At 43.7% G+C, this 26,392-nt stretch overlaps 1 protein-coding gene across 22 annotated transcripts in view; it reads left to right on the forward strand.

Annotated features, from left to right (window-relative positions):
- The window catches only part of LOC119957355 (gephyrin), a 671,364-nt gene that overhangs the window by 499,441 nt on the left and 145,531 nt on the right, over positions 1 to 26,392 (forward strand). For 13 of the 22 annotated variants that reach the window (XM_038785368.1, XM_038785379.1, XM_038785283.1 and 10 more), the window contains 2 exons: positions 5,757 to 5,819; positions 6,492 to 6,534. In XM_038785368.1, the coding sequence (XP_038641296.1) occupies positions 5,757 to 5,819; positions 6,492 to 6,534 (106 nt within the window). The remainder of the gene's footprint in view (positions 1 to 5,756; positions 5,820 to 6,491; positions 6,535 to 26,392) is intronic. The other 9 variants (XM_038785313.1, XM_038785346.1, XM_038785401.1 and 6 more) reach the window with 1 other exon arrangement.

Genomic DNA, 26,392 nt, shown 5'->3' on the forward strand with positions numbered 1-26,392 from the left:
TTGGATGTGCTTCCTCTCAACTCTGCTCTGAATTATTGCAAAACTCCATTCAGATGAGATGAATTCAAAAAAATAAATTCAATCCTACACAGTTCAGACTATCAAAACTGCAAACAATTTCAGACGGGAAGATGTTGGAGATTAAGTTGTTGGTACTTAATTTTTTGCTCGTGAATGGAATCCCTTTTCACTGATGTTCGTGTTCATGTGAAATCAGATGTCAAAACTGTCTAAATGCCTTGAAATTATTCTGATTTAGACTTCAGTTATGCCCAAATTGCTTCAAATAGCTAGACATCTTGAACTCTGGCAGTTTTCATTCTGCTGCTTGTTAATGATTGGCCCTTCATGCCATGTGGCACTTCTAATGCTAAGAGGCGATAAAAGTAGGACACATCTTCCAATTAGCAAAGTTCACATATGAATGCTTCCCACATGCATACAACATTGTTTTTCTGCTGTTTTCAATCTTGAAGTATTCATGCATGAATCATACAATCAGAAGATCTACCCTATAAATGTGCTATTTCATATTGTGGTCGGACAGTCCATCGCTCACCATCTCTGTGTGCTACAGTGCCACTGCCCAACACACTGTGGTGTGAAGGGACAGCAGAGGCCAAGTATTTTGTGTGGAGGATGGAAATATAGGAAAAGGATTAAAACATCTACATTATGGCCAGTTTCAGAGCAGCACCAGTTGACGTCTTGGAGCAGATTGCTTACCCTGCAAGGAATGGCCATGGATATCGTACCTCAAAGAACGGTCTTATTTAGTTATGGCAAGCAAGAACACAGATTTTCAACCCTTCCATTGAGTGAGAATAGGAATGTAGCACGCTGAAAATCACGATGTGCCGCTCATTACTCTGTCCTCGTGGCATCCGGCCTTTCGTTAGCTCGGTGGGGTCCATCATATTGGGAGACCCAGACTGACCCCTCAATAGTTCATACAAATTGGGTTCCTATTAGAAACCTAGAACCCCGGAGCAATTTTTAACTTCCAGTAGATGGAACACATGACGTGAAAGCAGCAGCCGGTGGAATGGCCTGTCGTGTGTTCTAACCTGTTGTTGACACAAACGTTGCCCAATGGAAATCGCTGAATCAGCACAGGTGTGACTACAGGAGCACTGTTTTAGCCACATGCACTAATTTTACTATGAAACGCCTTACATACACTCGCAAAATAAGATAATGGTAATTCACGTGTATTTAAGTAACACATATCTACAGTACCACCACTTAATGCAAACTCTTCACTCTTTCTCTTTCAGCAAAGCTTGAAAACCTGGTATCAAATTATCAGTCAAAGCACATCTTAGCGCATGTCCTATTGTCCAGCATTTGTAATCGTTACTTTAACTCCAACAGTGTCTGCTGAGAATTTTGTTTTGCACACACCCAAGCTGAGTGAAATTTGGAACACATCTTGGCAGTAGCAAGTCTCAGAACCAGATATTCCCGCACAGTTTCAGCTCAGAGTTGGCTTCAGTCATATTCCCACTTTGCAGCCAAGGCAAATCTATCTCCAGTAAAGGTAAATGTCCACACAGAGCAGTTCCACTAGCTTCTACATGTTCCCAAGGAGAAAGTAGAACGGGTTTCTCCAGATCTGAGTGGCAAGACTGAAACCATTGAAATCAGCTAATCTCATATAGTATGTATGTATACACACGCCTGTAAAGTATTTATGTGGAAATCAGGAAATAGTTAAAAAGGCAGAAGTGATAATGTGATGAGACAATAGAAGGCATCAAGAGCGAAATCAAACCATTAAAAGGCATATTTGGGATGAATAGTGCATGTGAACAAAAACGAGGGGAATAAAGCAAATACAAAGAGAAACATGAAAAACCGGTACACCAATGCTGGCTACCTCAAAACTGTGGTACTTTGTTGGAGCATTCCCACCCCAAGCACTGATCAGGTCTTCCATTTTTCATCGAAGCGTACAACTGACAGAAAGCGTACAACTGAATGCCTTTAGTCTGAGTGAATTCAAAGTCAGGTCCGCCAAGTAAAATGACCATTTCCCACCTGCTTCCTGTCAATTTTCTTCATTCTGTGGAACATCTGTAACAATTAGTTTTTCACCACAACATTAACAAACAGAATAAGTCACGTTTAACTTTTCTGGTGAAATGCTGAACGTATTGACTGTACCTGAGCTCAGTAAATCTTGGCAATGTTTTTGTGATTAAGTGGATTAATGTGGCTGGATGATCCATCGTCAAATTAATTTTTGGAAAGTATCATTTTTGTGGTAAAGGCACCAACACAACACCCAATGGAATTTCTCGCAAATCTTCCCATTGAGAAATACATGGAAAACGCAGGGCACAACCACTTCAAATAATTACTCATAGCCCTCTCGGTGGCTTTAACTAAAAGCAGAATGGGGCAAGATTGTTGATTTTCAGCCATGTGAGCCAACTGCATAAGACAGTCTGCAGGATCGATAGGGAGAAACTGTTTCCATTGGTGGAGGAATCGCAAAGCAGAGGTAACCAATTTAAAGTGATTCTCAAAAGTAGCAATGGCAGCATGAGGAAAATAACCTTTTGTGCAGCGAGTAGTTAGGATCTGGCATGCACTGCCTGAGAGTGTTGGTGGAGCAGGGTTAATCGTGGCTATTAAAAAGGGAATTGAATCATTACCTTGAAAGGAATGATCTGCAGAGCTGTTGGGATAATGCAGGAGAATGCCATTAGCTGAATTGCTCTTGCATAATAATAATAATAATCGCATATTGTCACAAGTAGGATTAAATGAAGTTACTGTGAAAAGGTCCTAGTCGCCACATTCGGTGCCTGTTCGGCGGAGGCCGCATCCAGGAATTGACCAGCCCCTAAACCAGCATAGTGTGGGCTCTGACACAAAAAGCTTCAGGCGAAACCCTTGCATGCTGTGAGTGGTCATATTGTGGAATTTGTTACCATGAGCAGTATTTGAGGTGATTATCATGGATGTCTTTTTAAGGAGAAACTAGTTAAGTACATGAGAGTTGGCGGCATGGTGGCACAGTGTTTAGCACTGCTGCTTCACAGTGCCAGGGACCTGGGTTCAATTTCGACCTTCAATAACTGTGCGCAGTTTGCACGTTCTCCCCGTGTCCGCGTGGGTTTCCTCCAGGTTCTCTGGTTTCCTCCCACAGTCCAAAGATGAGCAGGTTAGGTGGATTGGCCATGCTAAATTGCCCCTTAGAATCCAAAATAAGCAGGTTACGTGAGGTTACGGGTTTATGGGATTAGGTGGGGGAGTGGGCCTAGGTAGCGTGCCCTTTCAGAGGGTCGGAGCTGACTCGATAGGTCAAATGTCCTGCAACTGCATGGTAAGGTTTCTATGGTTCTATGGAATAAAGGGACAGGCAGCTGGCTTTAACTGAAGCAGGGTGGGGGGAGTTTGTGCGGAGCATGAATGCTGGCTCAGGGTAATTGGGCCAAATGATATGACTCTGTGCTGTAGGTTCAAATTAATGGTTTCCTTGATGTGTGTTTTACATTAAAAGTGCCGTCATTTTTGGGAAGGTGAGCAGGAATATGATTTGTTTTGTTATTTGAAACTTAAATTGGTATTTTTTTTTGTCTGAAACAGCATAACTGTAAAAAAAACTGCTTTTAATCAAAATCGTCACATTATACTGAAGTTATTATAGACGTTATTATACTGTCTATCATTTAGAGAGTGAATATAATAATTATTTAAAATCTTTTCAGCCCACATAGGTTAAAGCACTTTTGCTGCCTGATAATTCATGTAAATTAACAATCCATTCAAATTGTGACAAATCAGAATTAATTATACTGCTATAATTGGATCTCTGAACTGATTTGACATTAGTTAGGTTAGTTACACCTCTTTCTGAGGTAAATGAATACTGAGTTAGTCAGCTACGGCACAATCTTATTCTGACTGAATTCAGTTTCCTCCTGTTCAGTTTTAGGTGTAAGTGTTTTTTTTTGCTTAGTTAACAGGAGCTAGCATGTGCCACATGCATATAAGTAAGTCGTAGGCCCGGCCACTGCATGGTATCTCGGCTTTCACCCGCACAGCTTCTGAATAAATTAACCCTTGCTAAAACCTGAGCAATACTGGCACTCCACTAATGTTACACCCACTTGATGTATGAACCAAAGGCAACTGTTGATATCGTTAACAAATATGTAGTCAAACAAAGCATGCAGCAAAGAGGAGCGGTGAAAAAATACAAAAAGATATTGATTCAGTTGTAGTTGAAGAAATCATTTAACGGCGCACATTGAAACAAGTGGGTCCGCGTGGATTTCTGTGATACTTTGGTGAATATACATGTGTACGGATACTAGACAAAGGAATGCAAAAGGGGCCTGATATTTATTTAGGATCGCTTGCAACTGAAATCATCAATTCACCCTCTCCACTCTCCACCCCAAATGAGAAAAGATCAGATGTTGTTACAGTTGTTCAAAGTTTAACTTGGAACTGATTGAGGTTGTGGCTTAATGAGCATACAATACTTTTCACTCTCACCAGCCTGACGCTAGTGCCACCTCAATTAATATGACAGTGATGTGATCTAAAAAGCACTATTCAGTCAATATTAACAGCAGCGATACAGATGACTGTTAATTGAGTGAATATACTGGTGAAGCCGGGGATATAAACATACATTCAACATAAATTGAGACAGATGTTTCTCTAGCACTTGAGATGAACTGTACATTTTTCTCCATTTTCACTTTTTCATGTCTCACTGCCTTTATAGTGTACTTCTGTTGTTGTTTTTCTTAATGCCATTAATCTTCCCTTGCCTAAATTTCTCCTTTGATTTTCATTATCAAGCACAAGGGTGGGTGCACTAAATATTGCTGTCAAGGGTGGTACTGACAGATAAACAGAAGGGTAAAAAAAAAGTTGCAAATTCAGTACATCAGTCTTCACTATCAGTGCATTATTAAGCTTATGCTTTCTTTGTCTTGTAAGCCAGTTGTATGGATGTCCATTCATCCCACCCGAGTTTGATAGCAACCACAGATTACAAAGCAATTCAATCGCATTCATTTTTCATTCAATGTCAGCATTCTTTTTCTATTCTTTATTCTTGTTTTCATGTAAATGAAAGAATCTTCCATAGTATGATTTTAGCCTTTCAAAAAATGTATAGTTCTGGCAACTAGCTCAATTCCAAACATGCTTCTTATTGTCAATTTTGAAAGGAGACTTCAGCTTTGATTCATTCCAACCGGTGCAGAAATTACTGTGCGGACCTGTCAATCACTTTACGCTGAGGGGTCAGAGGTTAGGGGCTGTGTAAAAGTAAAAAGCCACTCATCTAAAGAAAGTGAGAGGGACACTGATCTATGGGACTAGGCATGTTCATGTTTATTTAATTATTATTTAACAAGAAATTATCATTGTGCAAAAATATAATAATGCCGGATCATAGTGGGGAACGTAGCATGCAGTAAAACTGATACTTGTTTCATGTTCCTTTAATTTCCTTTCTGTGTTTTCTGGCCCTTTTTTGCTTGAATCAGCAAAGCAGTTCCTGCCTGTTTTCCCAGTCTTGTGTGTGGGTTAATGCTGGTGGTTCCACAATTTGCATGTTTTCTCGTGTGTTAGTAGCAAGTGTGTTTGAAAACTGTAAAAGGCCAAACCTATAATAAACCTCTCATTAGTTCTTTTGTTTACGTATTTCATTTCTTAAAAGAAATTTATTAGATTTCTGAGCTTCTCTGTTCATTATAAATCTTTTGTTTTTGTTTACGCATTAGCTCCACCATAGGTTGGAAGGGCTTAAAGATGAACTCAGAAGGCATAGAGGATACAACTCGCGAGTAACTATTACTGATCAAAGGAACTTCTACCATTCGCAAACTTTGCTTTGCGCTATGAGTTCGAGCTCCTTGCTATTCTATCTATGTGAAGATTCTTGATTGTCTGTTCCCCCCACCTTAACACTGTCCACTAGTCTGTGCCTTTAACATTTGTCTTAGAATCTTTCAATTATCATTTTCACATTTAGAGCCTCCTAATTCATATATGGTGTAATCCTTGTTGTTTTGTGTCTGTGTGTGCGTGTGTGTACGTAAGTGTTTATTTCTAAAGAATATTGCTAGCTCCAGAACACACAAGCCCTTCTACATGGATTAGTTTACTGCAACATGCCACGTTCATTTCTGACAAACTTTTCTTCCTTCATGCAGCTTTCATGGCTATTTATGCTTAGCAGATCTGATGCAACTTTTCTTTGGGCTATGATGTTCTGTCTAATAACTTTTGCCTCCATTTTGATGGGTTTTCCAGATTTCACGCATTTGCATTTTAATATTCTAGGACGAAGAATCATAAGCTTCCCCATTGTAGCATCCTCGCGCAAACGTCATTTCATCGTGGTGATCCAGCTTTGTTCATCATGATCTATTCTGTACAACTCACTGCATGACTGTACGTTTGAGCCTGCCGGTACATAATATAGACTTTAAAAACAATGCCCATTCTCTTTACAGGTCCAGTCGCGATGCAGCAGCAAGGAAAATATCCTGAGAGCCAGTGAGTACTTGCCTAGTTTTTGATAACCACACCATATTTGATAAGACTGTTAAAAACATTCAACCATGAGGCAGAATTTCCTTGACATTAGGTTTCTGTCAAAGTGCAGGTATTTTGATTTTTGAGTTCTGCTGAAAAAAGAGGCATGCTGTTGAAGCTTTTCATCCTGCACTCATCAGGACAGATGCATTAAAACCAAATTTCAAAGGGAGCAACAATCTATACTGTGTGAGATAAGGGTGCTGATTGGTTGGCAAGTTAACTCTAATTAGTCAAGATGTTGCCATGGAGAATGCGTCAAGGAACTATTGTCCCCCATGCTTTTGTTTGACTCAAAAAAGGCACAATGCCTAGACACAGCTGTCCAAGTACACAGGGACCGGGTTTCTGTGAGCAGAAGGAACGTGTCTATTTTCTATTTTTAAAGAGACAATGTGGAAATATTACGCGGCTAAATGAGAAATAATCAACATTAGCTGACATTTCTTTAGATGTGCTGCTGTTGTAGGTCATTATTTGGTTCTCTGAATGGTCCTTGCTTTCTTAACTGTAACAGTAAACATGGTTCAGGCAACGTAACCTCATCAGCACAAATAGGCACCATGCAAAGAAAAGCAAGCTGCTTTCATCTGAGTGTTGATTCTGGTACCAGGGGAGCTGTCACAGCTTTTTTATCTTAAAGCATTCTACTCTCTAAAATGACAAGGGATCTGAAAAAGTAAATGCAGGAAGAAACTGGTCCCATTGGTGGAATGATTGAGAACCAGCGGACCCCAATATAAGGTAATTGCCAAAATAAATAACAGCGACATGAGGGAAAAAACTTTTTTTCATACATCCGGAGGTTAGGATCTGGAATGCCCCGGCTGAGAGTGTGGTAGAGGCAGATTAAACCATGGTTTTAAAGCAGAGAATTGGATCACTATCTGAAGATGAAAGATTTGCAGGGCTACAGGGATAATGTGGGGGAGGATGTGATTTGATCTTACAGATGTCCTACATGAACACGACAGGTTGAATGGCTCCCCCCTGCACTGTAACCATTCAGTGATCCCATACCTCTCTTTTTCATTTCCGTTTCTCACTCTCCCTGCCCTTTTTCTCTCTCAGGCTTCCCTGCACTTCTATCTCTCCCTCCCACTTTCTTTTTCTCTGCATTTCTCTCGCTTGTTTGCCTCACTTTCTGCCTCCCCTCTCTTTCATAATAATAATCTTTATTAGTGTCACAAATAGGTTTACATTTACACTGCAATGAAGTTACTGTGAAAATCCCCGAGTTGCCACACTACGGCGCCTGTTCGGGTACACGGAGAATTCAGAATGTCCAATTCACCAAACAGCACGTCCTTCGGGGCTTGTGGGAGGAAACTGGAGCACCCGGAGGAAACCCACGCAGACACGGGGAGAACTTGCAGACTCTGCCCCGCCCCTCCCTCTGCCTCTCCCCTCCCTCTGCCTCTCCCCTCCCTCTGCCTCTCCCCTCCCTCTGCCTCCCCCTCCCTCTGCCTCCCCTCCCTCTGCCTCCCCCTCCCTCTGCCTCCCCCTCCCTCTGCCTCCCCCTCCCTCTGCCTCCTCCTCCCTCTGCCTCCCCCTCCCTCTGCCTCCCCCCTCCCTCTGCCTCCTCCTCCCTCTGCCTCCCCCCTCCCTCTGCCTCCCCCTCCCTCTGCCTCCCCCTCCCTCTGTCTCCCCCTCCCTCTCTGCCTCCCCCTCCCTCTCTGCCTCCCCCTCCCTCTCTGCCTCCCCCTCCCTTTCTCTTTGCATCCCTGCCCCTCTCTCTCTGCCTCCCCGCTCCCCTCTCTCTGCCTCCCCACTCCCCTCTCTCTGCCTTCCCACTCCTCTCTCTCTGCCTCCCCCTCTCTCTGCCTCCCCGCACCTATCTCCGCCTCCCCCCTCTCTCTTTATCTTCCCTCTCTCCTACTCTCTCACTGCTTCCCTCCATCATGCTCTGCCTCTCTCTCTTTGCCCTCCGTCTCTTTCTGCTTTCCCTCTCTCTCTCTTTGGCTCCTTCCCTCTCTGCATCCCTCCCCCTTAATCTGCCTCTTTCCTCTGCCACTCTCTCCCCCTCTCCTCTGCCACTCTCTCCCCTCTCTCCTCTGCCACTCTCCCCCCCTCTCCTCTGCCACTCTCCCCCTCTCTCCTCTGCCACTCTCCCCCTCTCTCCTCTGCTACTCTCCCCCTCTCTCCTCTGCCACTCTCCTCCCTGTTCTGCCACTCTCCCCCTCTCCCGTCTGCCACTCTCTTGCCCTTCATTCTTTCACTTCTCTCGCTCTTTCCCCATCCCTTAATCTTCCAGTATGACATTCAGCCAACAGGCGCAACAAAAACTGGAAGATCAGTTAGCATGTTGTGAATGCAGAAAAGGTAGCTTGCCAATCTCGGGTTTCAGATATTGCTGCTCCAAACCATTCATCTGGATGTATCTTTTGAGAGGAAAGCAGGATTAGGCTATTGACTTGGATCATCAGTCATGATTGTGACAAATGGCGGAGCAGGCTCGAAGGGCCAAAAGGCCTCCTCCTGCTAATATCTTCTGTGTATGTATTTATGTTTCTGTATTTTTATTAATACTTTAAAAAATGGTCGATGAACGTTATCTGATATACTGAAAAACACTTCAAATGCAGTGTCCCGTCTCAGTATTGAAAACAAGGCTCAACCTGTTTTTGCTATCCAGTTCATATCTAAGCATGAATTACTGTTTTATGAAGGAAAGGGTAAGCCAAGTTCGTAATGGTGACTCGTATCTACTGAGAGCTAAAACTAGCCTCTTCATAAACTGTAATTTGCTGTTTCCCAGCTTCAAAAGGAGCTCAGGCAGCCACAAATGAAAAGAAATCAACAAGTAGTCATAGGAGAGCATCTAGGGAGGAGCAATCACAATGGCTCATATTTTGCTGGAGCAGGCCATCTCATAATGTGCCTTGTTAGTTGGGTTTGCTTGTGCGCATTCAGGTTAAAAATAAATTGCAGAAAAATGATGTTGGAACTATGTGCTGATAATGGGATGAGGGTATCTGGGACCTTGGTGAACAAACAGCAGATCATAGATATCGAGGTAAAAGTCGACCATTGAAGCCTCAAAAAATCCCTCCGAAACAGGGGCTAACTTATAAACCGAGTATAAGAGTGAGCCGCTGATGTGTATAGTCACCATTTTGAAACGTCATCATTTTATGCAAAGAGTGGGTGTGTCTTAATCTCCCGTGCATTTTTACAACACAGCCCCTATTGTCCGCTTGATCCCTTGCACTCTTTGTAGGTAGAGAAATTGAGGTTGACAACTAATGCAAGTATAGCATGTCGGGATTGAAAAGGTGGAGGTCGACTTATACACAGTGCATATGCAAGAACTTGATTCTTGGGGTGAGAAAATTGAAGTTGTCTTATATGCTGAATCAATTTACACCTAACAATTTACGGTATCTCATTAACCAGTGCAATCGAAGGATTGAGGAAATAAGCAGATGAAGCTTGAGAAGGAATCAGGTTAAGAAAAAGAAATAGAAAGGAAAATAACCATTGGATTAAGAGACAGGAAAAAAGAGACAGAAGAGAAAAGCTAAAGAAAATGTAAAAGTTTTAACATTTTACATTTTTAAAACTTCTAACAATTCATAACCTGAAGGAAAAGGATCCCACACATTTAATTGTTCACTTTTTGGGAGGGAAAGGTTGATTGGTCATCAAGGCTATTAACATATTAAAAGGTACTTACACTGTTAATTGCTAGACTTCATTTTCTGTCAGAATGGACGGTTAATGTGTAAGAATTTGAAGCAGAGTGGAATTGTGCATGAGCAGTGGGAATTTAGAGGTCACATCTCCAGTTTAAAGCTCCCTCTTTCTATGCCTTCCTCCGGATGTGGCCTCGCGTGGGCAGCATTGCGGCACAGTGGTTAGCACTGCTGCCTCACAGCGCCAGGGACCTGGGTTCAATTCTGGCCTTGGGTGACTTGGTGGAGTTTGTACTGTGTCTGCGTAGGTTTCCTCCGGGTGCTCCGGTTTCCTCCCACAGTCCAAAGATGTGCAGGTTAGGTGGATTGGGCATGATCAATTGCCCCTTAGTATCCAAAGGTGTGTGTAGGTTAGGTTAAGCGGCTATTGGGACAGAGCAGGTGGGTGTGCTTGGTGAATTGCTCTTTTAGAGCATCGATGAAGAACCGATGGGTCGAATGACCTCCTTCTGAGCTGCAGGGATTCTGTGATTGTTCATTCATAGATGGGTCTCACTGGCAAAAGCAGCACTTATTGCCCATCCCCAGTTGCCCTTGAGAAGGTGGTGCTGAGCCACCTACTTGAATTGCTGCAGTCCGTGTGGTCGAGGTACTTCCTTGTCATGTCATGGAGGAAGTTCCTGGATTTTGACTCAGCGATGATGGAGGAATGGCAATATAGTTCCGAGTCTGGATGGGATATGACTTGAAGGGGAACCTGCGGGTGGTGGTGATTTTACCATGTGCCTTCTGCCCTTGTCCTTCTAGGAAGTAGAGGTTGCAGATTTGGAAGGTGACGTTGAAGGAACCTAGATGAGTTGTCGCAGAGCCCCTTGTAAATGGTGCACACGACAGTCAGAGTGCACTAGTGGATGAGGTGGCAGTCATGGGCTGCTTTGTTCTGGATGGTGTCGAGTATCTTAAGTTTCATCCAAACAAGTGGAGAGTATTCTATCACACCCCTGACTTGTGCCTGATAGAGGTTAGGCCAGCTTTGAGGATTCAGTGGGTGAACCACTTGCCACAGAATACCAGCCTCTGACCTTCTATTGCAGCCACGGTATTTTGCGCCACATGATGCCCAGTTTTGAGCTGCTGGACCAGAATGGAGTCTATCCCATTTAGCACGGCAATAGTGCCACACAACATGTCCACAGTATGAAGACAATACTTCATCTCCACATGAATTATGCACTGGCCGCTTCTACGCATCCAAATTTTTTTATTTTTTTAAATGTTTTTTATTGAGTTTTCATATTTTATATCCAACAAATTACAAATTTTTAGAGAGAAAAAAAAACACGCAAAAATTAACATGTATATTTACAGGTAAGCATCTTCATAATAACAACTGTGGCCGCCCCCTTTAGCCGGCCTACATATTTTACATTCCCCAATATGGCCGAGGCACATGTTTATAGGCATTTATTTACAGTTTGGTTTTGGGCCTTAGCTAGCCATCAAACCCCCATAACGAACCCCCCCCCCCCCCGGCTACCTTCCCCCGATTCCCGTCCATTTTCCCCTGATTCTTGGCCACCCGACGATTCTTCCTCTTGTACGTTGGCCACAAACAGGTCCCGGAACAATTGCATGAATGGCTCCCACGATCTGTGGGCATCCAAATTTATTGGTGAAGGTTTGATGGGCCAAATGGCCTAGTGCTGCTTCTGTATCGTATGGTTTTATGGACAGAGTGAAGTCAATTTTTTCTTATGTTGGTCCTCTCGCCGCCTGCTGTGAACCTAATCTTGCAGCTGTGACCTCCAGGACCCAGCTAATGCAGACAGTGGTGGTGCTACCAAACCAATCTTGGTGATGGGCTAACTTCATGAAAACCACAAGGTGATTAAGTGCAGCACAGTGGTTAACACTGCTACCTCACATCGTCAGGGACACCGGTTCAATTCCAGTCTTGGGTGTCTGTCTGTATGGAGTTTACACTTTCTCCCCGTGTCTGCGTGGCTTTACTCCGGATGCTCAGGTTTCCTCTCAGTTCAAAGATGTACAGGTTAGGCTGATTGACCATGCTAAGTATCCAAGAATGTGCAGGTTGAGTGGGGTTGCAGAGATAGAGTAAGGGAGTTGGTCGAGGTGGGTTTCTCTTTAACCTGCTATCCACCAGGAAGGCAGTGCACCAACTCTGCCTGACATGGGGGGCCTTTTATGAACACAGAGAGAACACTAGCTGGTTCGCCAGCTGAGAAAGCAGGCAGCCACATGGGAAATAGCACAGGTGAAGGACAGCAGAGGCAGACTGGTAGCTGAACCAAACAAGGTCAATGAAAGCATTCAAGGCCTTCCACCGGTGGCTGAACACCTCAGAGCCCCCTGACGGGGACTCAGGGATTAAACGGTTTCTAGATGGACTGGACACGCCCGTCATGGGGGACGACAGACCGGGTGAGCTGGAAGCACCAATAGGATTGGGAGAGGTCATGGAGAGCATCAACTCCATGCAGGTGGGCAAGTGTCCGGGACCCGAAGGGTTCCTGGCGGACTGCTACAAACCATTTGCACCGGTTCTCGCCCCGCACCAGTGGGAGGCGTTCGCGGGCTCTCCAGCTTGGGGCACCCTGCCTCCAGCACGAACACAGGCCACCATATCGCTGATACCCAAAACAGACAAAGACCCGACGGAATGCAAATCATCCAGACCCATTTTGCTGGGTCGTAGAGGACTATACAGGCTTTATTATGGGTAGACAGCTGCTGAATGTGATACTGATCCCATCTGGGGAGAGAACACCAGAGATGATTGAATCCTGGATTGAGAAAAGATCTTCGACAGAGTAGAGTGGAAGTAGCTTATTGAGGTAGTGGAGCAGTTTGGGCTAGGGACGGAATTCACCTCGTGGGTGAAATGCCTGTATAATGCCCCCAAGGCGAGCGTCTGGACGAACACCACCAGCTCTGAATACTTCAATTTGCGCAGGGGTACCAGGCAGGGATGCCCTCTGTCACTGCTCCTGTTCGACCTGGCAATTACACTCCTGGTGATCGCCCTGCGAGAAGCGAGAGGCTGGAAGCAAATCCGAAGAGGAAGCGTAGAGCACAGAGTCTCAGTATGCAAATTATCTGTTTCTCTACATCACAGACGCACAAAACGCCATGAACAAAATCATGAAGCTTCAGGAAGAGTTCGAGGCCATCTCGGGCTATAAACTCAACCTGAGCAAAAGTGAGGTTTTCCCGGTGAACCCGAGATGGAGAGGGGCAAAGCTGGAAGGTCTCCCATTTAAAATAGCCCGAAACAAATTCTGCTACCTGGGGATCCAGATAGGCCATGACTGGACATGGATCCCCGAGTGTGTATGTGAGTGTGTGTTGATACATTTAAGGAGATACTTGGTACATACGTAATGAAGAAGAAATTAGAGAGATAAGGGGTCAGGGTGGGATGGGAGCTCGACATGGGCTTGTTGGGCTGAATATTCTACTTCTGTGTTGGAGATCACATAGAATTCTGCCTAAATACAAATTACAATTTGCCAAGCATGCTTACTGGCATGGGGGTCTTTGGGCTTCAGTGGCAGTGAGAGTAATTGATCTATAATGACTGGAAAAATCAGTCTGGGCTGTGCTTCGACGTCTCGTTGGGTAAGAAGAATGGGCTTTTGAAGTTTAAATTGGACAACTGAAAGACTTGAATCAAATCAGTACTACATTGCTATAACAGAGGGAAATTCTACTTTGTTTGTCTGCATCTGTTTGAAGGAAGTTTATTCCAACAGCATTATTAATCGGGTGGTACATCTTTTAACCTGATTTTGTCGAATACTGTTTTTGTTTTGTGCACAATCAGCTTCTTACCAAAATTGATTTTAAGTTATTGCTGAACAAAACAATTAGAATTGTTCTAAGTTGGTACGCTTAGATAAGTCGGTGGGTTTTAAAAAAAATTCTGTTAAATAATTTTGTAGTTCACAGTTGCGTACAATTAAAACTCATGGTCTAGGGGGTAACATATTGGATGGATTGAAGATTGGTTAGCTAATAGGAGTTGACATAAATGGGTCTATTTCTGGTTGGCGGTATGTGATGAGTGGTGTGCCACAGGGGTCAGTGCTGGGACCTTTTTACAATTAATATAAGTAACTTGGCTGAGGGGACAGAAGGAAAGGTTGTTAAATTTGCTGCCAACATAAAGATAGGGAGAAAAGTAAATTGTAAAGAGGATATAAGGAGGCTGCAAAGGGACATAGGTAGCTTAAGTGAGTGGACAAAAATCTGGCAAATGGAGTATAATGTGGGCAAATGTTAAATTGTCTATTTTGGCAGGAAGACCTGGCCTTCTTATCTAAATTGTGAGAGATTGCTGAGCCCTGAGATTTCAGAGGGATCTGGGTGCCCGAATGCATACATCACTAAAAAACAAGTATACAGGTACAGCAAATAATTAGGAAAGCGAATAGAATGTTATCATTTATTGTGAGGGGAATTGAATGCAAAAGTAGGGAGGTTATACTTCAGTTATACAGGATTCTGATGAGACCGCAGGTGTGATTCTCTGGCGACGTTGTGCTCAAGCAAGAGCACAACGCAGCCGGAGAATCCCGGGTGAAGCCTCCCGTGGGCTTCCTGCCAGCCTCCGCAGCTCACGGGAAACAACCCACGAGGCGCCGGAATCGGAACTCTGCCCAAATGGAGCGGGACCAAATGGTGCTCGCTAAATAATAATAATAGTCCCTAGGCTTTTCACAGTAGATTGTAAACCTACTTAAGGTCTACCTACCCTGGATCGACCTGTCTCGCTTGATTCACCGGTCTCCCCAGGGAGGCTGCAGCCGGGTGCCGATCAGTGCTGGTCCACAAGGACGAGGACGAGGCGGAACGGCACCCAGGCGGTCTCCTGGGCCAGCGGAGACCCTGGGTGGTCAGGGTCAATGCAGGGTGACTCCCTGGCCTTCCCCCTACAATGTGGGCACCTTGGCACTGCCACCCTGGCATTGCCCAGGTGGCACTGCCAAGCTGGCAGGAGCACTGCTGGGTGTCAGGTGGCACTGCCAAGTGTCAGGGCCTGAGGGGGGCCATGCCCATGCAAGGTGAGTTTGAAGGGTGGGGGTGTGCAGGGCAGGTGTGTAGGAGCCTCTGGGAGTTTCGGGGGGTGATGGGTGGGAGTCCTGGAAGGGGGGTGCTGTAAGGAGGCTTGGGGGGGAGCCTGAAGAGTGGTGCCCCCAGGGACCCCATAGCGGGGTTTCCTCACTTGAGGGATGTGGGGTAGTGCCATGTTTGTGGGGGGGGGGGGGGGGCATTTCCCATAGGTGGGGATTGTGGAGGATCTACAAGCTCACATAGAGATCAGGGCACCCTTTCAAAATGGTGGCCCGATCTGAGTTCAGCTCCCCATTGCTGAAAAATGTTCTAAGGGTGGGATTCATCTACCCCACCCACCGCAAGAATGGACGGGAATTCCGGTCACCAGGCAGGCGCGGCCGGAGAATCCCACCCTAAGTGTGGTCTAAACTGGTGAGAAACTCTACAGTCCCCAATAAAGTGAGGAAGTGTTATTGGATAGTGGGGAATTCGCTGGCAGAGCTGTCGGGAAACTCCTTGAAAATCCTGCCACAAATGAACTTAGAAATATTTCCGTTGAATCACGCCCCACGTCTGGTGTATTTTGGTATTGGCCTCCTTATTTAAGGAAAGATGTAAATACGTTAGAAGCAGTTCAGAGAAGGTTTACTGCACTAATACCAGGATTGGGTGTTTTGTCTTTGGGGGAATTGTTGGAGAGATTAGGTTTGTATCTGCTCGAGTTAAAAAGAGTAAAAGGTGACTTGATCAAAGCCTTTAAGATCCTGAGGGGTTTTGACAGGGTGGATTTGGAGAACATGTTTCCTCTTATTGGAAAGTCGAGAACATGGGGTCACTGTTCAAAAAATAAGTGGTCACCTATTTAAGATGGAGTTGAGGAGAAATTTTTTTTCTCAGAGGGAAGTGAGTCACTGGAACTCTCTTCCTCAAAAGGCAGTGGAAGCAGAATCTTTGAATATTTTTAAGGCAGAGCTAGATAGATTCTTGATTAACATGGGGGTTAAAGGTTATCGGGGGTAGACGGGAATCTCGGGTTGAGGTTACAATCAGATCAGCCATGATCGTATTGAACGGTGCAGCAGGCTCGAGGGGCCGAGTAGCCTACTCCTACCCCTAAATCCTTTTTCTGATGGTTGAAGGAGTGGAAAAGCCACATGTATTTATTTGCACTCCAAATTTAGATTACAAATTTCAGCTGTTCCAAAACAATAAACAAAATTTCTGCAAAAAAACAGCATTAGTAAGAGTCTGTGCTTTTGTCCATAATCACTGAATTAATCATTTGGAAAAATCATTAATTGTGATTTTGCCAGGCTTGATTAAGTGACTTCCTGTCATGAAACTGTTACCTTAAAATGTCAGTCTGTTGGAAACTGTACAGGCATCTGTTAATGTGGTGAAAATCACTAAATTACATCTAAATAGCATTGAATTTTCACCTCATTGACTGATTTTTGTCATCCACCTCCCTGTGTTCCTTTAAAAATAAAATAAACGCGCCAAGAATTTGTCTGTACATCCATGAATTAAACCCTAATGACTGTATAGAAGTAATCTATTTGAAATGCATTGTAATCATTGCGAAACCTATATCTACTGTACCACATTGAGATTAGTAAGAAGTCTTACAACACCAGGTTAAAGTCCAACATGTTTGTTTCAAACACTAGCTTTTGCAGCACTGCTCCTTCCTCAGGTGAATAAAAGATTTGTTGGTAAAGGGCCTTGCGTTTCAAGAAAGAATATGTTACTTAAATAAAAACATAAAATGCTGGAAATACTTGACAGGTCAGGCAGCATCTGTGGAGAGATGCTGCAATGGATGCGGCATGACCTGCTGAGTATTCACGCATTTTCGGTTTTTAATTCACATTTCCAGCACCTGCTGCATTTTGCTTTTACAAATGTTACTTGATTGCTGTTGAAGTTTACAAAGCTGTCTTGGTAACTACATTGTAATCAGATCATTAACTGCTAAAGACTTAAGTCAAATCTAATTAAATACAGCTTAGTCATTTTGCTTCAAAAGTTTAAACCGCATTGACAATTTTTATGATTCGCACATTTTTAGAATCAATCAACTTAGCTAATTTTCAGGTCTTGTATTTTTATTGTTGTATTGTTGAAACAAAATTGTAAGTCCCTTCGAACTTGCTGTGGCTTGTGCTTGAGGCACGCATAAGTTTACTCTGTTCACAAGTGTGCAACGTTGCATTAACATTAATTTCAGGGTCAGCTCACAGTCACGGCCTTGGTACAGTGGTCAGCACTGCTGCTTCACAGCACCAGGAACCCGAGTTCAATTCCGGCCTTGGGTGACTGTGTGGAGTTTGCACATTTTCCCCATGTCTGCATGGGTTTCCTCCGGGTGCTCCTGTTTCCAGCCACAGTCCAAAGATGCACAGGTTAGATGGATTGGCAATGCTAAAATTGCCCCTTAATGTCAGGGGATATGCAGGTTAAGTTGGGTTTCAGGGATAGGGCAGGGAAGTGGGCTTTGGCGAGGTGCTCTTTCAGAGGGTCGGTGCAGACCCGATGGGCCAAATGGCAGCCTCCTGCACCACAGGAATTCTATGGTTCGCTCACCAGTGAGCTGCCTTTCTTTCACTTCTGCAGAGCTTCTCCTGTTCCAGCCGCGTCTGTGAACCTGAAGATAGACACTACCAACTTTGTTTCAGATAGAAAGAGATTTTAAAGGAAAGCAGGTCAAACAAGTGTGATTGATTTACAATAGGTCCAGAAGGGTAGCAATCCAGCAAGTACACAATGGTTCTTAACAAAAAGTTAGTGGCATCACAATCCTTAGTTTTGAAGGCGAATGCTTTTCTGTTGTCAAAACATAATCGAATTCTGAGGAGAACTCCCTTTATTGCTTTTTGTTTTGATAGCTTCGTGTCCCACCTGAAGTCAGACAGAACTTTGAATGCCAACATAATAATAGATAAGTGAAATAAGCTACATGGGAAGGGCATTGAAATAAACAATACTTGAGGGTGTTTAAGAGGCAATTAGATCCACTCCTGGGGAGAGAGAATTGACGGGAATGATGTGGAGGAAGACTGGTAAGGGTTGACTTATTTCTGGGGATGTTTCCCATCAGAACCCCTCCAAGATTGCTAGTTATGGGGCATTTGCATAACACTGATTGGAACCCGTGGTACTTATACTGGGATAATGGCCTCAAGGAATGGACAGCATGGTCTCCAGTCTGGCTGCATCAGAAGTGGATCAAATGTGCACCTAAAGATTGTAAAACAAAAAGAAGAAACTTGTCCATTTTTTTTTTAAAGGACAGTTTTCCTCCTCAATTTTATAAATTTCTGAATATGCCTGAACAACACTGGCTATCAGAGATGAACCATAAGAGTCGGGAGGGGGTAGGATTGGGGATATATATTGGTAGTTGGGAGAGCAAGGGTTGCACAGGTGGTGAAGATTAAGCACAAATGGGAGGAGGAGATGGTGGGGAGGATGTGTTAGGCTGGGGACTGTGGTGCGAAGGGATGCACAGGATGAATTCAACCTCATCGTTCGCGAGGAAGAGGTGTTTGTTATCTAAAATTGTGGGGGCGGAGGTCACGCCAGACCCAATGGTGGCGATCTTTGAGGTATCGGAAAAGCCAGAGCTGATGGAGGGGAAGGGGGAATATGTTGTGGGCTTCGCCTTTCTAATTGCCCGGAAGGATCTTGCTGAATTGGAGGTCGGATACGCCACCAGGGGTGGCAGCCTGGCTGGGGGATCTGTATGACTTTCTCCAGTTGCAAAAGATTAAATTTGAGTTGAGAGGATCTGCGGAGGACTTTGAGAAATGGTGGGGGCTGTTCATGACAATGTTTGAGGAACTGTTTGTCGCGGAGGGTGGGGAGGAGGGGGTTGAGAGGGTGGGGGGGTAAAAGGGGAAAAATTGTACAAACTGTGGACTGTGAGGTTGTGAAGTGTGTTGTATATGCCACTGTTTTTTAACACGTTTGGAACAAAATACATTTTAAAATAGAGATGAACCATAAGACATTGGAGCATAAGTAAGCCATTTGGCTCATCAAGTCTGCTCTGCCATTCAGTGAGATCATAGAATCCCTACAGTGCAGAAGGAGGCCATTCGGCCCATCGAGAAGACGCAACCCTCTGAAAGAGCACCCTCCCAAGCCCACACCACCAATTTATCCCCATAACCCAGTAATCCCGCGTAAATTGCCATGGGGCAATCCACCTCACCCGTATATCTTTGGACTGCGGGAGGAAACTAGAGCACCCGGAGGAAACCCACGCAGACACGGGGGAGAACATGAAAACCCCACACAGTCACCCAAGATCAGAATTGAACACGGCTCTGTGAGGCAGCAGTGCTAACCACTGTGCATGACTGACCTGATATGATAATCCACATCTCCACTTTCCTGCCTGATCCCCATTAACCCTTGATTCCGATTCCCTTGCTGATTAAAAATCTTTCCATCTCAGCCTTGAACATACTTAACAACACAACCTCTACAGTCCTCTGTGGTAAAGAATACAGATTCAGGGATGGACCCAGTGTTGCTAAGGATGGAAATGAGGTTATATGACATATGACATGGTCATTGAACTTCCAGACAATAGGCCCCAAAATAGGCTGGAGATTTTGATGAGAAAGGTAAAGGGTGGGAACCACCATATTTTTTTCCCCAGCATACCCAGATTCAATGTTTTTCCACCAAAATTATCGTGGAAATTTAAAACCACTACATCAATGAGTGAGAGATTTCAAATATTTAACAGGATTTTTTTGCTTTCAAATGTTACACTGTTAGAAGTTAATTTGGATAGCTTTTGATGATTACATTCTTTGCTTGAATATTTGTGATACAGAATTGTGGTGTTTCGATGGAAGCTTGATAGCAGGTACCAGCAGGGTAACTGATTTTAGTTCTGTAAACAAAAATAAAGCGATGTCCTGCATTATTAACCTGACCTGGAGAAAAGTATGTTAGATTTTAAATGAGTTAACACTCCAGCGAATAAAGTGAACAAAATATGACAAAGAAGCTAAGACTGATCACCTTATGCCTCTTATTATCATTCACTCACCTTTTCATCGTTCAATTGATATAAATACTCTTGACTGCAAAAGCAGGTCAGAGGCTAGGATTCCTGAGGCGAGTAATTCACCTCCCGACTCCCCAAAACCTGTCCACCATCTGCATGGCACAAGTCAGGAGTGTGATGGCCCTCCAGACCACAGGCCATCCTTACCTTCCCTTCAATGTCATGGAATCAAAATCCTGGAACCCCGTCCCTCATAGCACCCTGGGTGTACCTACAACAGATGCGCTGAAGCAGATCGAGAAGGCAGCTCACCACCACCTTCTCAAGGGTAATGAATGCTCGCCTAGGCAGTGACACTTAGATCCATGATAGAAAAAAAAATCCTGACTTGCCATACTACATTCCATATGCATGACAGGTGTATTGTTGCTCCTGCATCCTGACCATGTTTGATATAAAAACTCCTCACGCCTCCTTCTGCCAGAACTTTGTCTTTTCTTAGGCACCCTGTTGGAAAAGAAAATGTAATAATTGCACTGCATCTGAGAGCTTTATAAATGAGACTAGGGTTCAACAATTCAGTGTGCTATGAATGAATTGCACTAGTCATCTTGCCGTTGATTAATGACAAGTGGTTGAGAAAATGTAAGGGGAGGTTGCGGAGCCTTTTTTCAACTAGGTTCAGTTTTTCCTTGTTAATGCTGCCCCCTAATGCCATAAGACATTAATGCAGTTGCTAACCATAAAAGGTCCAGCTTCTTTGCTGCACTTTTTCTTCTTTTCCTTGCTGCATTCCATCTATTAATGTTAGTGTGAGTAATTTGTTCCAATACAAAGCGAATAAACAGTGAAAAAATAGCAGCAGTTGTCAGTGTTAACAAAGCAGACATTGAATATATATATATATGTATATAAAGGGTTTGACTGGGTAATTAATATGTATAAGGGTTTCTTATATTAATAATTGACTCTGCATTGTTATTATTACTTGTTAGTGAATTCTGACTGGTACTGTAGTTAAGATGTTCGGAAAGTAGGTGTTGTTCTGTGCTGTGAACAGATCCGCTAAAAAGCAATTAAACAAAAATGGGATGTCAACGTAAAATGCATTTTTTTGAAGTACTGAAGTCAGAGAAGAATAAAAAGCATTCTGAGACCATTGTGAAGTACGCTTCCGACTGCATTCAAATGTAAAATGTGCCACTTGAAATGCATTTCACGGAAGCATTGTAAGCATTCTGAACCATCGCTGCATTGTCAGTCTGAAGCAATGAATGGGCTTTTGGCATAATTTTGAATTTAGTCCAAATTTAATTTAAACGGGCAGACACGAAGAGAGGTGTTAATGTGTTGTACGAACGTTAATCTTTTAACCCTTGGAGTGCCGCCAGCAAGTTAACTGACTTCAGCGAGTCTGTTTACCCGTGGATGGAGTGATCTTGCTCGACACTCTGCATTTGAACTCCCTGGGCCAAACCGAGAAATGTGTGAAAAATGTGTCCTGTCACTACTGTAAACATATAATCAGGTTAAACATCAATCTAATTGGCAGCAAGACACAACAGTTTTGGAGCTGTTTCGACATTTTAACCTATTTGATCCTAGTTCAAACATTTGGCAGATGATGAGAAGGCAGAGAAAATCAGGTAGGTTTTCTGAATTAAAGCAATAAATGAAATAGAGAATATCCATAAAAAATATTGAACATTTATTTTAAAAATGTGAAAGCTTAAGAGATCATCAGAGAAGTAAACGATTTACCAACTTTTTGATTTTTATGGTATTTATGTATAGATTTTCATAGTAATAGAATAACTTCTATTAATGTTGTTACTATAACAACAGAATAATTCTTCAGTTACATAGAAATGCACTGACTGTCGCTGGAGATGCTGAGCTTGTCACGATTAGTTCCATTCTTAAGTGTCTCTTGTGATGCAATTAAAAATTATTGAAGCCTGCATGTGAAATTTTACATCAACTACTCGTGTAAGAATTAGCATTGGTGTGTTCCCCTTGTGATAGCTACTTGAATGTTTGGTGTTGCATCTGTTTGGAATACCTTTGCTGAATTGGACTTAAATCTCTGCAGTATTAAGCTTGTTATGGTCGTGATGTAGGACCTCCTCATCAGTAGCAGTGTTATCAACTGATGTTTATGTTCCACTTTGTAAGAGAGCAACTAAGAAAATATTGCTGCAGTGGTGTGTAACTCTATCCTACCCAGGTTTTTAAGTTATAAAAGTATGCACAAAGGTGTGAATTTGGTATTGAATTGGCCAGTACATAGAAAAGGACCAGACTATATGAGGCAAATCAACACAATTTAAAATCCTCAAGTTTTTCTTCCTAAACATTAGGTGGGTGAGATTTAGCTTAAATACTTACAGCTGCTCCTTTAATTGATAGTGAGCTAATCTGGGGCACTGGATGCATTCACCTCATGCTTCTTGAAGTTTCAGCAATGGGATGGAAACTATACTCATTCAACATGGTGCATTAATAGGATTAATTTCATCATCACAGATGTCAGCATTCAGCCATTTCGATTCACTCCATATGACAGCCTGAGTGCACTGGATAGGGCAAAGGCTATGGGCTCCAAAAACATGCTGGCTGCAGTGCCAAAAGCCCTCTACTCCAAAATAATCTGTGCATGCCAATCAGCAACAAGACTGGAAAATTGCCTCAGCATTTCCTGTCGCACAAACAACAGGAAAATCTGATCGAGCCAATTATCACCCTGTCTGCCCACTCTCAATTATCAGCAAAATGATGGACGGGGTTGTCAACAGCACTGTCGAGCAGCACCTGCTGAGCAATAGCCTGCTCACCGATTTCAGTTTGGGTTCTGCCAACACCACTCATCTCCAGGCCTAATTACAGCCTTACAAATGAGCTGAACTCAAGAGGTCAGATGGGAGCGACTGTCCTCGACATCAAGGTATCAATTGATTAAAGAGTTTGAGTAAAATTGAAGCAATGGGAATAAGGGAGAGGACTCTCCACTGGATAGACTCATACCAGCTCGAAGAAAGGTGGTTGTGATCTTTGGAAGCCAATTATCTCAGCCCCATGACATTGATGCAGGAGTGCCTCAATGTTCTCAGTTCAGCAATCTTCAGCTACTTCATCAATGACCTTCCCTCCAACATAAGGTCAGAAGGATGTTTGCAGAAGATTACACAGTGTTCACTTCCAGTTGCAACTCCTTATATAATGAAGAAGTAACTGCCTACATGCAGCAACACCTGGACAATAAGCAGGTTTGGACTGAAAAGTGGAAAGTAACATTCATGCTGGACAAGTTCCAGGTAATCATCATCTCAAGATGAGAGAATGTAACCATCTCCTCTTCACATTCAATGGCGTGACCATCGCCAAGACTCCCACCATCAACATCCTTGGGGTCCAATTGAACAGAAACTTAACAGAACCTGCCATGTTAATGTGACAAGAACAGGTCAGGAGCTGGAATTCTGCAGTGAGTATCTCACTTCGCCACACCGGAAATCTGTCCACCATCTATAGTCAGGAATGTGATGGAATGAAAGCCAGCATAGTTCCCGAGGACCATATGCTACTCTCTCCTTTTGAGATAGAGCTGACTGATACTCATTTAACCTGAGGGTCACCAAGCCTCAGGCGAGGGGTAAGGTTCAACAGATAGAACGTACAGTACAGAACGAGGCCATTCGGCCCATCGAGTCTGCACCAACCCACTTAAACCCTTACTTCCACCCTATCCCCGTAACCCAATAACCCCTTCAGAAGCGGGGACTTCATGAATAACCTCAGCTGGTACAGAAGTTGAACCCGCGCTGTTGCCGTTGCTCCACATCACAAACTGGCCGTCCAGCCAACCTTAACCAGATGAGCTCAACTTCAGCAGCACTCGGGGAAACTCAACACCATCCAGGACAAAGCTGCCCTCTAGACTGGCACCTCATCCACCACCTTAAATATTCACTTCCTTCACCACCCTGCAGTATGTATCAATTACAAATTGCACCACAGTATCTCAGCAAGCCTCGTCGACAGCACCTTCCAAACAGTCAACCTCAATCACCGAAACAACAAGGCCAGCAGCTACATGGGAGCACCACCACCTGCAAGATCCACCCCAAGTCACGCACCATCCTGACTTGGAACAATGTCACTATTCTTTCACTGTTCCTGGGTCAAAATGCTGGAATTTCCTTGCTAACAGCACTGTGGGTGTACCTACACCGTATGGACTGCAGTCGTTAAATAAGGCAGCGAGCTCACCAACACCTTCTCAAGGGTAATTAATGAAATGAAATGAAAATCGCTTATTGTCACGAGTAGGCTTCAATAAAGTTACTGTGCCACATTCCAGCGCCTGTCCGGGGAGGCTGGTATGGGAATTGAACCGTGCTGCTGGCCTGCCTTGGTCTGCTTTAAAAGCCAGCGATTTAGGCCAGTGTGCTAAACCAGCCCCAAGGTAGGGATGGCCTCTGTTGCCAGCGACACCCACATCGCATGAATGATTTTTTAAAAATCTTGTTTCTGATTGGAACCAGCAGCATTTAGGCTTACTTAATGAGGAACTGGTGGAGTCTGGAATTAGTGCTTCATAATCCTGATTTTTTTTTTCCATCACATTCGTAATGATTTCTTTCTAACGGTAAAGAGGTTTACTAGGGGCAGCATGGTGGCGCATGGTTAGCACTGCTGCCTCACGGTGCCGAGGTCCCAGGTTTGATCTCGGCTCTGGGTCACTGTCCGTGTGGAGTTTGCACATTCTCCCTGTGTTTGCATGGTTTCACCTCCACAACCCAAAGAAGTGCAGGCTAGGTGGATTGGTCACGCTAAATTGCCTCTTAATTGGAAAAAAAAAGAATTGGGTACTGTCAAAATTTTTTAAAAGTGGTTTACCAGGGAAAGCGTTTCCCTCTTGTTAAGTGAACGACATTCTGTGTCACTTCTAACTGGCAAACAAGCTTTGCCCCTGTGAAGGTTGAGGGCCACTCCACAAGAGCATTACTGCCTCCCATGGGTTTGTTTCAAAGAAAAATCTGCATCATATTGGTATACCCAACGGTATTGACACACACATGTTCAGAAGACATGATGTGGCCATGAAGAAGCATGCAGTTTGATAACATCTTCCTGTCTTCTAAATATTTATTACTGTCCTCAATATTAATTGTCAGCGTGGTTTTATGAAGGATAAGTCATGCTTGACAAACTTGGTCCCATTTTTGAAGATGTAACCAGCAAGGTGGATTATGGGGAACCTGTGGATGTGGTACATCTAGATTTCCAGAAGGCGTTTGACAAGGTGCCACATAAATGACTGATCCAGAAGGTTAGATTGCAGGGGATTAGGGGTAGAGTACTAGATTGGATTGAGGATTGGCTGACTGACAGAAAGCAGAGGGTCTGATTAATGGGTCGTTCTCTGGCTGACGAACTGTAACTACTGGGGTGCAGCAGGGGTCAGTCCTTGGACCTCAACTGTTTGCAATCTATATAAATGATCTGCAAGCAGAGACAGAAGTGTATCACAACAACATTTGCAGATGGTACTAAAATAGATGGGAAAGCAGGCAGTGAAGAGGAGATAAAGAGCTTACAGATAGATATAGATAGACTAGGAGAATGTGCTAAAATTTGACAGATGGAGTTTAATGTGGATAAGTGAGAGGTTATCCATTTTGGCCGAAAAAATAGAAAGGCTAATTATAATCTAAATGGGAAGCAGATTCAAAATGTGTCTGGGCAGAGGGACCTGGGTGTCTTTGTTCATGAATTGCAGAAAGTCGGTATGAAGGTACGGCATGTAATTAGAAAGGCAAATGGAATTTTAGTGTTTATTGCAGAATGTCTGGATTATAAAAGTAGAGAAGTTTTGTTGCAATTGTATAAGGTGTATTGTGTAGGGTGTTGGTGAAACCACATCTGGAGTATTGTATCCCGTTTTGGTCTCCTTATTTGAGGAAGGATGTGGTGGCATTGGAAACAGTTCAGAGAAGGTTCACCAGATTGATCCCGGGGATGAAAGGGTTGACGTATGAGGAGAGATTGAACAATTTGGGCTTAAACATACTGGAGTTTA

The sequence above is a fragment of the Scyliorhinus canicula genome, chromosome 2 (genome assembly GCF_902713615.1).
Source record: "Scyliorhinus canicula chromosome 2, sScyCan1.1, whole genome shotgun sequence".
Classification (NCBI taxonomy): Eukaryota; Metazoa; Chordata; class Chondrichthyes; order Carcharhiniformes; family Scyliorhinidae; genus Scyliorhinus; species Scyliorhinus canicula.